This window comes from Corvus brachyrhynchos, unplaced genomic scaffold, assembly GCF_000691975.1.
Source record: "Corvus brachyrhynchos isolate BGI_N302 unplaced genomic scaffold, ASM69197v1 scaffold79, whole genome shotgun sequence".
Taxonomy (NCBI): Eukaryota; Metazoa; Chordata; class Aves; order Passeriformes; family Corvidae; genus Corvus; species Corvus brachyrhynchos.
This window is the reverse complement of record NW_008240023.1, coordinates 1,400,167-1,415,110: the sequence shown is the minus strand read 5'-3', so window position 1 is coordinate 1,415,110 and position 14,944 is coordinate 1,400,167. Positions and strand designations below refer to the sequence as shown.

Below are 14,944 nucleotides of genomic sequence, written 5' to 3'. Positions count from 1 at the left end.
AAAGAAAGAGCACACAGCTGCCATCCCAAAAACAGACCTCCCATCTGCCACCCACGATTTGCATGTCACCTTCTCCAGGCTCATTTGTACTTCATTAACTGCCATTGACTTAACAAGATTTATGCAAATGACACCATAGGAGCTCGCTAACTCCCACTGCAATCAAGTGATTATGTATGTACAATTCTCCACAGCAATGAAAAATTAATACATGACAAGCCCCCTCACCGCTGAGCTGAGCTTCTTGCTTTTATTTTTCTTGTTGTGTGCAGTTTTTTTTTCAAATTTGAATATGCCCTACTGATAAAGATTTCCCAAACCCACGAAAACCGAAGTAATTTTCCCCGAACGCTACGAAACCTCCCATCCTAGAAAGCCAAGTCCCCAAAACTGTACAGCCCAACGTGTGCTTCAAAATATTCACTCAGGCTTACCAGGAACAAGTCTTCTTCTCCAGAATAAATGGGTTTGAAGGGAGGATTCTCTAATCACAGCAAGCCACTCGCTGTATTATTAGCAGTGCTACAGAAAATAGCTTAAATATTCTTAGTTTAAGCACCTCTTTCTCAGAAGTCCAGAACTTTCTATGGATTTTAACTTGAAGGCAATATTGTTCAAGACTTTTTCTGACTCCATTTGACTTGCACAAGACATTTAAATAGCACACAAGTGAAATTTTGTATCCTTTTTTAAAAATTCTGCCATTCCCAGTTCTCAGCAGTTGCTCAAAGTCCGGGATTTAAGGCATGCTGATATGGCTGTGCATGCACAAGGTATTGGTACCTCCCCAGGAAATGGCCTTCCCAAAATTTCACTCACCTTAAGAGTATTTTGGCAGGAGTGAACAGCCACCCTTTAAAAACAAGCCTGCTTTTCATTGCCTGCATTTGGGGTTTCTGCTGGGAGCAGGAAGGGTCGTCAGGACAGCTTTATATGGCTTAGCCCAATAAAATCACATTTAGCACTGCAGTGAAAAATCAGCTTTACCATGTAGAAAGGACACAGAGAATATGAACATTAACTCTTTTTGACCAGGCTGCTCTGAGTTAAGGATAAAGCCCTGAAGGAATGAGGTGTTTCCTTGGAAGGAAAGAGGCTACTCATAATTTCACCTCTTCCATGGAATCCTGGAATGGTTTGGGTTGGAAGGGACCTTATATTCCATCTCATTCCAGCATCCTGCCATGGGCAGGGACACCTTCCCCAAGACCAGGTTGCTCAGGGCTCCATCCAAACTCTCCCAAACTCCCAGGGATTTCCTTTAAACTCACAGGGATTCAGGGACCAAGAACAGGAATGCAGGAGCAGGTTGCAACTCTTGGCTTCTTTTGATCAAAACCCACTGGCAAGCTGTGCAGGTCCGTTCCTGGATCCAGAATGATCAGCAACTCTTTCACAGTGCTGGGAGAGATTCCATTTTTCCTCAAAACCACAACATTTCCAGCCTCCAAAGAACTTGTTTTGGCTGGAGGTTTTATCATTTGTTTGTGGGGCGTTGTTGGGTTTGGTTTTGTTGTTTGTTTGGGGTTTTTTATGGTGGAGCTCTTGTTGTTACTGTTGTTGTTTAGCTTTATTCTCCCACAGCAATCCTGGGAATGCTCCAGCCTGAAACCAGATTTCTCTTTCTATCCCTAAGTATCCCAAGCAATAAGAGACAAAACAAGAAGAAACAGGCTCAAGTTGCACCAGGGAAGGTTCAGGTTGGATATCAGGAAAAATTTCTTCACTGAAAAGGTGGTCAGTCCCTGGCACAGCTGCCCAGGGCAGTGGTGGAGTCCCCATCCGTGGAGGGATTTAAAATCCATGAGGATGTGGCACCTGGGGACATGGGTTAGTGGTGGCCTTGACAGTGCTTGTTTAAACACTGGACTTGGTGATCTCAGAGGGCTTTTCCAACCTGACTCTCTGATTCCGTTTGCCACAGAAAACACCGTGATGGAAGAGGCTTCTCATCTTAAGAAGAACAGCAGCAGTAAGACTTTTAGGTTGAGAAGTTCCCTTTCACATCCCTCTGTCTTACTCCCAATTAAGGTATGAAATAAGACATCAACTTTCCTAGCAGGAATTTCTGCTGCCTCAGAGACAGGTCCAAGGCACCTGTCGAGCCCCCTGAGAATGTGGCTGTATCAACAACTGATCCTGGAGCCACCTCTACTGACCAGACCTCCAAAATCCCTCCTCTTGACATCTCAGTGTGATGTGAAATCCCACTGGGAGCAGCCACCCTACAGCACTGCACACCTCCCAACCTCCCATCCCCAAACCCCAATGAACAGGATGGATCTGCTGAGGACACACATCAAGGATTTGTAGGTAATGGCTTGTACGTGACAAAATGAAATTACCGTAATTGGGACTAGTAACAAGAAGGACACGTTCCCAAAAGATTGCTCACATTTGGTACACGAGCAGGGTTGCAAGGAGAATTTTTCCACACAGAAATTCCAGCTATTGTAGGGGATATTTTGTTACAACACGTTGTGGCACAATCACACTTACGATATTTATCTTACAATACTCTCCCTACGAGTGCATTTTTAATCAAATTAATTCCGTACCACAGCATTTTAGGAAAGAACAGTACGTATGCCTGGAATAAATATTGGCACATCCACTCCTCAGTTTTACATTCTCAGCTGCACTTTTGTTTAATTAGCATTACCCAGAAGGATTGCAGCCGGTCTAACCCATCCTGTACCATACAAAAGCTGGAGGAAAATAAAATTGTAGCTTGCTTCAAATGCCTGGAATCTCCTCCCCTGAATGCAGAGCCAAATACTGAGCTCCTGTGCTTTCAAACTGCTCTTCTGGATTGCAGTGTGCTTGATTAAAATTTGCCTACTAGAGATTCACACACGACAGCATTTTTGCTGCCTGATGGTCCCAAAAGGTCTTTTAGAATGACTTTAAGAAGAAAAATCACAGCTGATAGTTAAGGGTACAAAATCACCTCCTCCTCACATCCAGAAATAGAGGAAAAACACAAAACACCCCAAAATATGTAAACCCAGCTCCACATGGGACATCCAGGGCTACCTGGCAAGGTAAGGCATGGACTGAGGGAAGATTAGGAGAGGCAAGTAAGCCTCTGGAGGGCAGGAAAGGCACCAAAACAACTGGAGAGAAACGTGTGGGAAGAAAATAAGTGGAAAAGAACGGGAGCTTATCTCTAGCAAGGTGACTCACACGAGTAAACACTTACAAACACTAGCACAGAAACCGTGTGAGAAGCATTCCATGGGAACGTGGAGATGTCAACCACATGGAGTCAGTGCCATTTCATTTGAGAAAGTCAATCATCTCATTCCCCAAATACTTCCCATCCAACACTGGCACTTGCTCTTGCCTTGCAGAGGAGTGTTCCCAGCTACAATTTAGCATCGAGTTTCCAGGCTAATGAAAGCGCATCTAGGCTAGTAAAACAGACCAAAACAAATCCTCGGCTTCAAGTCCTGTTGTGTAATGAGAAAGTTTAATTAAGGCCACACATTACAGCTGTAAACGTTCTCTTATATAATAAGGTCTAAATGAAACTGAACCTAATCAAAGTTACAATTCCTTCATTAGCAAATTACAAACAAGAGCGCGCAGCTGACACACCGGCCATGATTATCACAACTAATTGCCTCGTTGTTACGGAGCAGCCTGAAACTGTGTTCAGATGTCCGTCTGTGGTAGCAAATTAGGGCCACATCAGGCTATTCCTGCGATCACAAGGGGCTCTTGTCGAGCGATCTGATTTACCCTGCGCCTGGCAGCACTCGGCCCAATCAAAGCCCCCTCTACAAAGGCAGCTTTGAAGCCAGCACAGCCTAGAAACCCGCTCCATATGCAGGCCGGCAGACTGCACTTCATTAGGCCTGTTGTCACATTTTCCCTCTTCTTATTCTAATGATCCTATTTTAATACACATAGGAACCTCTCCTAATTGATGTCAAGTGAGTGACTTCCACATTCATCACCGGCGCACATCAAACGCCGCTCGGCGCTCGGCCCCGCCACCGCAGTGCCGCGGACCCGAGGTGTGTCTCCCAACTATGGAAAGCAGGGGAGGAAAAAAAATGCAACTATTTCAGCATTACCTGTTTAATTGGGATTGCTCGGCCGCTTCCAATGCTGTCTGTTCTGCTCTCCAGGACCTTCTTCTCTTTGTCTGGGTCGCTCCCTTTCCGAGACTGCAGAGCGAAAAGAAAAGTTTGTGCTCTATTAAATGCACACGGAGGATGCTCTCGTTTGCGTTTTTTTTTGGGGGGGGGGGGGGAGGGGGAAGGCAATTAAAAAATTATTTGGCAGGTAAATCTAGGCTCAAAAGCTGCGGGTTGGATCTACACAAGTACACAACCATCCTAAAATCCGAATAAATTTCCCATCCGCCACCCATAAATTTCAACCATCCACTAGTTTGAAACGCATTTGGGTTTAAAGAGTTACAGCTTCACTGTCTGAAGATCCAGAACATCAGAGGACACGTTTCTGAAGTTTCCAACAGTAGCTCCAAAGCGGAATGAAGGTGCCATCTCCTCATTAAAAAATTTAATATACCCATGCATACATTTAATTCACACCTGTGTGGTTCTTAGAAAAGTCAGCAACTATTTAGAAATACGATTTTATAATGCTGGTTTTGACCATGTGAACTTTAACTCATTATTTTTTTCTGCTTTGGGATAGTTAGAAAGTTGGAACTGCAAGAAAAGCTGGTGACTGACGCTGGAAAAAGTTATCTCAACACAATGTGGAAAAATTAGCATGAGGAGGATTTAACCAATGTCTAAAGCCTGAATTGCTTTATCCTGGCTTTCTCTAAGGCTGGAACTGCTGCAGGAGTAAGGTCACAGCGCTCACTTCTTGACTTTAGCAAGTTACATGGGAATTGGAAGAAGTTACTCAGGGTGCAGCCCGTTCCTGCGACAGAACGCACGAGCGCAATGGTTTTGACAGATTTACTTTATTACAAAAAGAAGACCTGCGAGTCATCCTCCTTAATAACTGCACTGACAAGTGACAACTTCACTCCATTACTTTCCAATGGGAACATTACTCACACAATATCGGAAATGGGAAAACATTTTCATGTGCTTTTCAACTCGGCGCTGATGTATGAAAGGAGCCCATTTGTGGTGTCCGGCACCACAATGGGGAGCTAATGAAACCCGGGGCGACGTCAGAGCCCGCTCCGCGTTTCCAGCGGCAAGAGATGGAAAATCCGGAGGACAGTCGGGATCGTGGATCGCTAATGCCCGCTTCCCCCATTCCACAAAGGGGTGGAAGGAAGAATAAACCCCCGGAGCAGCTGCCCCCGGGCATGAGAGGAGGGAAGGGGAGGGAGGGAAGCCAGCGAGGAGGACTTCAAGTAACAGCATTCTGAGCAACACATTCACCCAGCGGGGATCCCGTGCTGCCGGCCCCGCTCCGCCGGGAACGGGCTCCTATCACCAGTTACTATGGTTCGGGGCAATGGAATGACGTGCCGGGGAATTAAACAAAGAACAAATGAAAGCAAGCAAAACAAGTGGGAGGGATGAAATCCAGTGTGCAGGATAACTATTGTTCCTCGTCCTTCAAGACAGATTTCTGCCTCTGAAAGTGCCACTTCCCAAGAATACAAGGCAAAACAAAGCTTCAATGGCGCAAAGCGCCCGTAAGTGACATTGTAAAGAAACTCAGTGAAGGTGCCCAAATCCTTGGGAGGGGAGTTGTCAACTTGAATGTTTCTTTTTTATCTGACTTTTTTTAGAGAAAGGACCCTGCCTCTGAAATGCAGGCTGAATATCTGTGTGCTGCTTTTCATTTCTAGTTTCACATCATCACCATTCCCTAAAAGTAATCGCAGCTGGAAATCACACGCTGCACGTGGAAGGGAAATATCTACGTGCAAAACATTGCTAAGTGCCAAAAGTACAGAAATGTAGGGATTTCTGGTAGGCAAATTCCCTTCCAGCTGCTCGTAATCACAGAATCCCTAACATTTTCCAGGGGAGAATCCTAGCACGCTCTGCTATTTATAAAGATAAATTGTGCAGTGAAACAGAGATCTGATCTTTTATGCTTTCGTACCTAGGACACACACAACATATCTTGCATCCCTACAGCAGAAAAAAAAAACCCACTCCAAACCAGTGGAAGAGTAACACTTCACAGGACTTTTTTTGATGGCACATCCACACATTCAGTGGTTCCATTTAAAACACCTGCACGAATACAATTTGAGTGATTTCCCCTTTGCACTGGAAGTCACTCACAGACTTAATCCATGTAAAACTTGCCCCAAGCTGTCACATCTGAGTTTGGGCACAACCAGACCCAGACCTGCATTGCAGAGCACCCCAAAAGTAAAAATACTCATCTCTAACAGGAGATACTGAGACAGAGAGAGTTCATTTTAAGTTTGAAAAACTCTCTTGGAGCTCTGTAAATATATAAGACAGGTAATTACTGAATGTGGGAAAGGAGATGTGCCTTTCTGTGCCAGAAATTCCCTCACCCCATGTGGGATCAGACATGGTTACAATCAGCTCCTTGCTCAGTGGACCTCACATTTTATAGGTATTTTAAATCCTCACCTGCCCTATACATTATTATTTGGTGGTCCCTGTTATCACACTACCCAAAACAAAGGATATTAACCCTTCTACTAACATTTCATCTCTTTTATCACCTAAGTGGAAAATGAGCTGCTGCAACGATTGCTTCACAACAAACATTAATACTCAAAGTCAAAAAGATCAGATGCTGCATTTAATGCACTGAACAGGAACATGTTTAAAATTCTCAACCCTATTCCAACTCAAAAGCTCTAATTAAGTAAAGAATCAAATATTTTCTACTTAGCCCAGTTTTCTTCCAACATCATCAGATCTAAAGATCACTAAACAGATTACCTGTGCTAGATAACAAGAGGTAACTTGCAATTATTAAACAGAAATATATCTGATTCTGTAAGAGATAAAGGCATAAGTGACTGGGAAGAGAAGCACAGCAAGAAACCCAGAGCTAAACAGTATAATATTTAAATTACACACTGTGTTCGCACCTACACGGAAAATACCGGTCATCTATTTATTCAATTAAATAATTCTAGGTTATAACTTGGCTGATACGGCACAAAACCAGGGCTACAGCAGAGTGGGTGTTAAGTACTTCAGCACATGGATTGCAGGGCAACTCATTAAACAATCTCACTACACTCACTTTAAAAGACACAACTAATTCTGCAAAGCCAAATTATTATTATTTTTCCCAGCTACCAGACATTAACCAAGTATCAACAGCCTCACATATTAGTAAATATGGCTCTCACTAATTATCCCAAACCAGAGCTTGAGTCTATTTGTTTATAGCTGACTTAACACTCTTCTCAAACCTTTTCTGTGACTGCAGATGGGCCTATTTTCCTCTCCTCCCTTTCTCAGGTTTATAGTTGCTCCAAACTGAAACACCCCCAATTCCCCAAATGCCAACACCACCCCACAGAGCCCTTGCAGCACCTCACACACCCTTCAGCCCTGACATGGATGGTCGGCGATGTTTCCAGGGATGCAGTGGCATCCCAGCTCTGCTTCCAGAGCTCTGATTGCTGGCTGTTTCTGGGCTGACACTGACATCTAGTGGGGTTGGGAACTCCGGAATTTTCCCACCAAACTCCAGAGTGTTCCCACCACTGGGAAGAAATCCGCACAATTGTTATCTAATATCGGCGTCAAAGCAGGGACGCTTCTTGCCAGGCCACTCATTTTATTGTTTTCCACCTCCACATTTGCACCCAAACACAAATGTGTCGCTTCCTTTCCTTTGCAGGAGTGGGAGAACCGGGTTTAATCAAAATACCCCTGTTGGGATGGACACAGGATCCCTGGGGCTCTGTGCTGTCACACTCAGCGCTCCAAAACAGTGACAAAACCTTCCACTTGTGGAAGGTGGAGGGCTCAGATATCCCTCAGAGCATGAGGAAATGGTTTTATCGGGTTTGAATGTGGCAAGCGAGCATGACATCACCTTTAGAATAAAATATATACATTCCCATGCTGACAGGGAAGCTGTGGGCTCCTAAACACAACTAACATGTAGCTACAACCCCAAGGGAGTTACATGAAAGCCCACAAGGATTCTGAGTTTGCTATGATGTGTGTGAACTGTCAAAAACCTGCTTACAAACCACAATTACACCTGCAACACCATCCCAGAGCTTTCAGCAAGAGGGATAAACCAAGGCAATCTTCACTCAAGCCTTCACTAGCATTCCCCAAACTCCTTTTCCATAACAAAGATGTGACATATTGCACCAAGCAGCTTTCTATTTGCTGTTTTTGGTTGGTTGGTTGGTTTTGGGCTTTTTGGCCTCTCAATGAAGCAAAAACCCAGGTGGTTTGGGAAGGAAAAAAGTTACTTTAAACTCCATCATCTTTTTTGACCCTGGAGAAGAAAAAAGTGATTTGATTCTAAATAGTAATGAAAGTAGCACAGGGTAGTTGTAGAATAGCTGGGTTTGGGAAGGAGCTTAAAGCTCATCCCACTCCACCCCCTGCCATGGGCAGGGACACCTCCCACTATTCCAGCTTGCTCCAAGCCCCATCCAACCTGGCCTGGAACACTTCCAGGGATTCAGGGGCAGCCACAGCTTCTCTGGGCACCCTGTGCCAGGGCCTCCCCACCCTCGCAGTGAGGAATTCCTTCCCAGTATCCCATCTAACCCTGCCCTGTCAGTGGAAGTCCCATCACTCCAGGCCCTTGTCCCAAGTCCCTCTCCAGCTCTCCTAGAGGCCCTTTAGGCACCGAAAAGGGCTCTTAAGGTCTCCCTGGAGCCTTCTCATCTCCAGGCTGAACAACCTCAAGTCTCTCAGCCTGTCTTCCTAGGAAAAGTGCTCCTGTTTAAGTCTCCAACAGAACCACCCAATGATAATTCCAAGATGTTCTCGTTTTTGAGTCCACAGCTCCGTGCCACCACTCCTGTGTGGGTCAGAGCAGCCCAGCTGCAGAGGGCTGAAGCTCAGGCTGACCCCACAGCACCACGCACACCACAGCAGCAGAGGGTCCCCTGGCTCACTCACCGTGAAGAGGTTGGATCGGCGCTTGGACTGTTTACGGACAGGAGTTGGTGTGTTGGCAGTGGGAGGAACATCAATCCGCAGCTCCTTCTGGCTGGTGCTTGGAGTTGATGGGACAGAGGAGGAATAATCACTTAAACTCCCTCCTCCATTACTGGTCTGCAAGGATTAAAGTGAGTTTTAAACAGTGGTACACTGCTTTCAAGAAATGACAATCCACAGCTGTATCTTATTTACTCCTGATTTACTCCATATTTACACAAAAGAGCAGCCAGGGCTCAGGGACTCAGCAGGGCTGTCCTACTGCCACTTTTCCACACATTTCTATTCCAAGCCTTTAAACATCTCCCCTGCCATTATTTTTGAACACTTAGATAGCTCTGTTTACACAGCAGGCACATTTTCATTCTATGCAGTATAACCTTAACTGGATAGCGACAGTTTCATTTGTTTTCTAGTGTAAGAATAAGCAAAACAATGGGGAAAACCTTTCAAATCTGGATTTCTACTTCAAACCTACTAAACTACATTCTAACCTAAGAGAAAATAACCCATGCCATGGAGCTGCATAGCTGGAGCTAAGCCTAGTCTGGAGACACCAGATCACTGAGAGCTGATCAAGAAAATGAAAATAATTCAGTATTGTAAAATAGGTACTGTGGGGTTGGATAAATCCCAACATATTCCAAGAACCACAGAATCTCCTGAGCTGCAAGGGACCCACAAGGATAATCGAGTCCAGTTCCTGGCCCTGCACAGGATTTGCTGAAGCCACTGGTACAAAGATACAAAACTTTTAAGTAAGGTATGCCAATTTACTCAAGGCAGCCAAAACTGTGATGTTACATCCTAGCCCTGAAAGAAATAAAGCATTGAGCCTATAGAACAATAAATGAACAGATGTAACAAATTCCTAAAAGCAGGAAGGTGATGAAACCGGACACAATGGAAAGGACCAAAAAGGTGATTAAGAAAAAGTCTTATTTTTCCTTTAAAAGGACTTCTTACACATGACATAAATGAGTACTAAAAACATCATTAAAGGAGATGCTCTGTGTGCTGATGGGGGACTGGGGCAGGACAACAGGGAAAATTCTGCCTGCTGGGGATGGAAAACTCAGCAGAGGAGCAGCAGTGGATGAAGGAACCGGGCAACAACCCCCACGTAGCTTTTGGGGCAAAAACCACATCTGGGATGCACAGAGAAGGGGGAAAGCCCATGTTTGAAGCAGTCAAGTTTCCTAGAGGAAGTGAGGAAAGTAAGAGGGCATTTCCAGAATTCCTGAGGAGAAAGATGCCCGACGGGACTTCCCCCACGCTCCTTGGGGATCAGCATCTCCAGCTGCAACCAGTCAGGATGAAAAAGCAGGAGACAATCCCTTACACCCCCCAGCTGAAGTCTCTCAGTGTTCCAAGTTCTCTTCTGATTCTTGCAGCTTTTCCAAACCAGGGAGCAGAGGTGAAGGCACTGAAAGCAACAGAGGGGCTGAAGAGAGATTTCCTACAACATCCTCAAGTGCCAGAAGAAACAGCAGCAGAACTGGGAGATGTAAACAAAAGAGATGAAATAACATAATTGAAATGATCATTTTGAGTGTCCTAATGGAGAATGGTAACACTGGAGAACAGAGCAGGACAACCTGGGAAGAAATGGCCTCAGTACCCCACATTGGCTTTCCCTGTCTCTGTGGCACCTTGTTCCCAAACCACTGGATGTGTTGGAGGTGAGAAGGGTGGCATGGAAATCCTATTTTAAACTGAAATGAACAGATTTATACCCTAAGAGCCTACTTCCCAGATGGAGAACATGAAGGATTCCCTAAAATTTTACCTTTTAAATCCTTCATCATTTTATAGCGCATTTTACACTTTTTGCAGCTGTCTCCTGGATTTCTAAGTGATTTATTTTCTGGGAGTGAGTAACTCCTGAAGAAAAACACAAACCTGTTGGATATTCTGCTCCCCAAAGACACACAAAGAGTTTCTATAAAAGAAGTCCTGTAGGCAACATTTCTCTTCTTACACACCAAGCCCAGTGGATTTCCAACTTTGTAAATAAAACTCTGAGGTGATTTCAAAATAAGCCACTGGCTGGAACAATGAAAAACACAACCAGAGAAACACTCGGAAACCATATTCATAAAATCACAGACTGGTTCAGGTTGGAAGGGACTCCAAGGATCATCTAATTCCAACTCCCTGCCATGAGCAGGGACACCTTCCACTATCCCAGGTTGCTCCAAGCCCCAATGTCCAGCCTGGCCTTGGACACTGCCAGGGATCCAGGAGCAGCCACAGCTGCTCTGGGCACCCTGTGCCAGGGCCTCAGCACCCTCCCAAGGAGGCATCTACAATGCTTGTTCTAGAAAAATATTAGATTACTTAGAAACAACCCTGTAAATCCAAAAGGATTGTGATATATGAGGCAAATGTTGCATCATTTCTCTTTTCGTTCTGGCATTCTAGAAAATCCCCAAAAAGCAGAAGGAGCAGCTAGTTAAGCAATGTAGTCTCTTCTCTAGTCAAGTGTCCAAAATATCACAACAGATTGTCATACCCCAAATGGCCCCAGTGATAAATAAGATCATTGTATCCTACTATTTAGTGCTTATCCAGAATCAGGTCTCACATACAATTAAATAATGGATGACTAAGTCAAATGCCCTTTGCTTTTGGCAGTTCAATTTACGTGTTTAGACAATCATGTCGTAGCAAAAACTGCTTGGAGGCATTATGCAAACATAAATAGTGCATCACTACTGATTTGCAACAGGTAGTAAGGAGTGAGCTTGTGTGGTAGCCACAGCTGAGCTGCAGCTTCGTAGTGGGTGTTCAGCTCCACACCTTTCCCACGAATAATGCAAATCTCTTTGGAGAATGACACTGCTGACCAGGAAACACAATTCTGGCACTGCTGTCCACATGGATGGACCCTGAGGGGCTGGAGCGTGGCCAGGGCAGGGAACGGAGCTGGGGAAGGGGCTGGAGCCCCAGGAGCGGCTGAGGGAGCTGGAAAGGGGCTCAGCCTGGAGCAAAGGAGGCTCAGGGGGGACCTTGTGGCTCTGCACAAGTCCCTGACAGGAGGGGGCAGCCGGGGGGGAGATCGGGCTCTGCTCCCAGGGAACAGGGACAGGGGGAGAGGGAATGGCCTCAGGCTGGGCCAGGGGAGGTTTAGATTGGATATCAAGGAAAATTTCCTCACTAAAGGGTGTCTAAGGTCCCTCTGTCACAGTGGAATTCATGTAGACCACGCAGACATGGAAACATGGCGCCATTTCAATCTCCTCTCACAGCTGATTTCCAGGAAAGCCAGCTAGTGTGAAAACACACAGACTGCAAGGAATTACAGTCATTGGTAGAACAATTCTTTCCATCTTTACCTTCAAAACTGGAGTTCACCAGTAAGCTCACACTGCTGGGGATTCCTAGCTGGAATTTCCACATCATCAGTTTTTCTGGAGAGGGGCCTGGAGTCTTCCACACAGACAGCAACTACAGCTGTTCTGTTGTGCCAAGGGCTTTTCCAGCTGTTTTTACAACAGTGCAAACTCACACCCAGGCCCAGCTGCAGGTAACCACTCCGCAGGTAATGCAGCCCCCACACAGAAGGCACTGAGGACCAAAGGTGGGACCCACCCGCGCAGCCTCAGGGGTTTTGGAACCAGATGATCTCCACTTTCAGGGGCTGGGCAGAGCAAAGAGCCCTCTGGAACTGTTTTTATTGGCACTATTCTTCTGAGATAGTATCTTAAAAATGCCTTCCTGATATGTCAGGTGTGAAGGACAAGCAACTCCTCTAGCACAGGGATGGATTTAGGGAAAAGCAATGCCTATGGGGTTTTGTGAGGGAAAAGGGAACTCACGCTACTTTGAAATAAGACTTAGCATGGTCTACAACCATATCATGCCCAAGGAAAACTGTCGAGGGATGAGGGAAAGGGGGAATGAAAGGTGGGATAGACATGCAGAGCACACAGATACAGAAGTGACTGGTCTGTACTTGTAAAAAGTAAAGACTATTCCAAGATGCCCTGTGGCCAATAAGAGGCCTTCAATCCACTGAGCAACATTTCTTCTCCTCTAAACAACTCAGTCTACCTCTTGAAGTGTTCCAAAAAGCCAGACAGTGAGCTGTGACTGGAATACCTGAATACATCAGACAGAATGTAAGTGATGTCGCACCATCCCTCTTGTTGACAGAGTACACAACAGTTCTGTCCATCATGGTTGTGAATGATAATCCTTGGATTTGAGAATGAAATTCTTTCCATGCGTTCTGTGCTGCCCTGAAAGCCAACAGAGGTACCTGAAGTATTTGCAAGGGTTGTTGACTCTGGGTACCAAGGGTTTTCAAGGAAAACCCTCATCTTGACTGACATACACGCTAAAAACTAAGTAGGAAAATTAAGCAGCATCTACTACAAAGACAAGTGGATTTTGTCTTTGGAATAGGAAGCTTCTTATTGTGTGGAACAGCTCTCTGGAAATACGTAACTATAGATACTCCCGACAGCATTTTCTGGAAGAGGATCTTACTGAGGCATTTACCACCTCAGACTCCTGGACATGAGGATAGAGAAACACCCAAACACACAGACAAATCTTTCACGGAATCCCAAAATGGTTTGGCTCAGAAGAGACCTTAAGGCTGATCTTATTCCAACTCCCTGCCATGGGCACCTTCCACTAGACCAGACTGCTCCAAGCCCTGTCCAACCTGGCAAACTGAATCCACAAAAGCCCTGGATGGTGCTAAGCCTTAGAATTCCCCCCAAGGTATGCTAAGGACTAGGATGGGTAAGGTGACACTTGATACTTCTTTTTTTCCTTTCTCTAAAGCCTAAGCTTTGGACTGCAGAGTCATCTGGAGAGTTTGCAGGAGTTCGATCCCCAGGATGATCCAACCAGAGATGGAACAATATCCGACTTGATCTGAAGTGCTGTGTGTAACCACTGCCTCTGAAGGCCTCTGCTCCTGTGGAGAATGCAAGTGGCAGGGCACTGCACCGATAACGGGTTCAATTCATGGAGGAAATCTTCAGAGAAACATCATTACGCCAAGAGAGATGTTCCAAAGGGCAAGACACCAGCCAGTCTTCCAGCCAAGATCAGAGATGGCAAATCTTGCCCCAGATCATCTTAAACTTGGAATTGCAGTTGCAAAGTTCTTTTAAGTCTGGGATAAGGATTCAGCTTCCTTCCCTTAAACAAGGTCACACTGCCTTCAAGTGTAGCACAAAGGAGATACGACATGAAACAGATTTCTGGCCTCTACTTTTAGGCATGACATCAGTCTCAGAAGAGAGACATCTTTGCCTGGTGATGCAACTGCCCTTTTAGGTAATTATGACACCTTGCAAAGGCAGTAAAGAACATTATTTCACTTTTATTGAAACAGAATCTAGGGAGCCTTATCACAAAAGCTACCCTGCCTTGATTTTCCCAAACAGTTCTTATCACTGGCAAGAAGTTTACCCGCATAGGTGATGTACTGGTCTACAATTTGGTGTTTGCTGTTGACCTTCCTCCTAGGCTTGGGTAGGAAACCAGTGAGCCCCCAGATATTTGATGCCCTTAATCAAAAGAAGCTTCATTAACAAGAAATGCCCTCAGAGAGGGCAAGTTCCAAAGTCTTATGGCCATGAACTGGTCAGAGACAGAGCGGCTGAGGAAACGCGGCCAATGTCACATGGCAAGAAAGAGGAAAACCTCTCCCATATGAGAACTTGTACTTCACCACAAGGTGCCAGGGTTCTTCTGAAGAGCAATGCACCTCACTCAGCACCTGCTTTAGAAAGGGGGGTCTGAGCTCCAGCATTCTCTTTAGGCTCATCAGCAAAAACCACAGCCACAGTCTGAGGATGTATCGGGACTCAGCTTGAAGCAGAGTAACTCATAGC

General features: G+C 45.3%; 1 protein-coding gene across 1 annotated transcript in view; it reads right to left on the bottom strand.

The window, feature by feature from the left end:
* Nucleotides 1-14,944, bottom strand: part of AGAP1 (ArfGAP with GTPase domain, ankyrin repeat and PH domain 1) — a gene marked incomplete at its 3' end in the record, with an annotated part of 282,469 nt that overhangs the window by 151,727 nt on the left and 115,798 nt on the right. The window contains exons 10-11 of the mRNA XM_017743360.1: nucleotides 9,048-9,203; nucleotides 4,083-4,175 (exon numbers count right to left, since the gene is read on the bottom strand). Of these exons, the coding sequence (XP_017598849.1) occupies nucleotides 4,083-4,175; nucleotides 9,048-9,203 (249 nt within the window). The remainder of the gene's footprint in view (nucleotides 1-4,082; nucleotides 4,176-9,047; nucleotides 9,204-14,944) is intronic.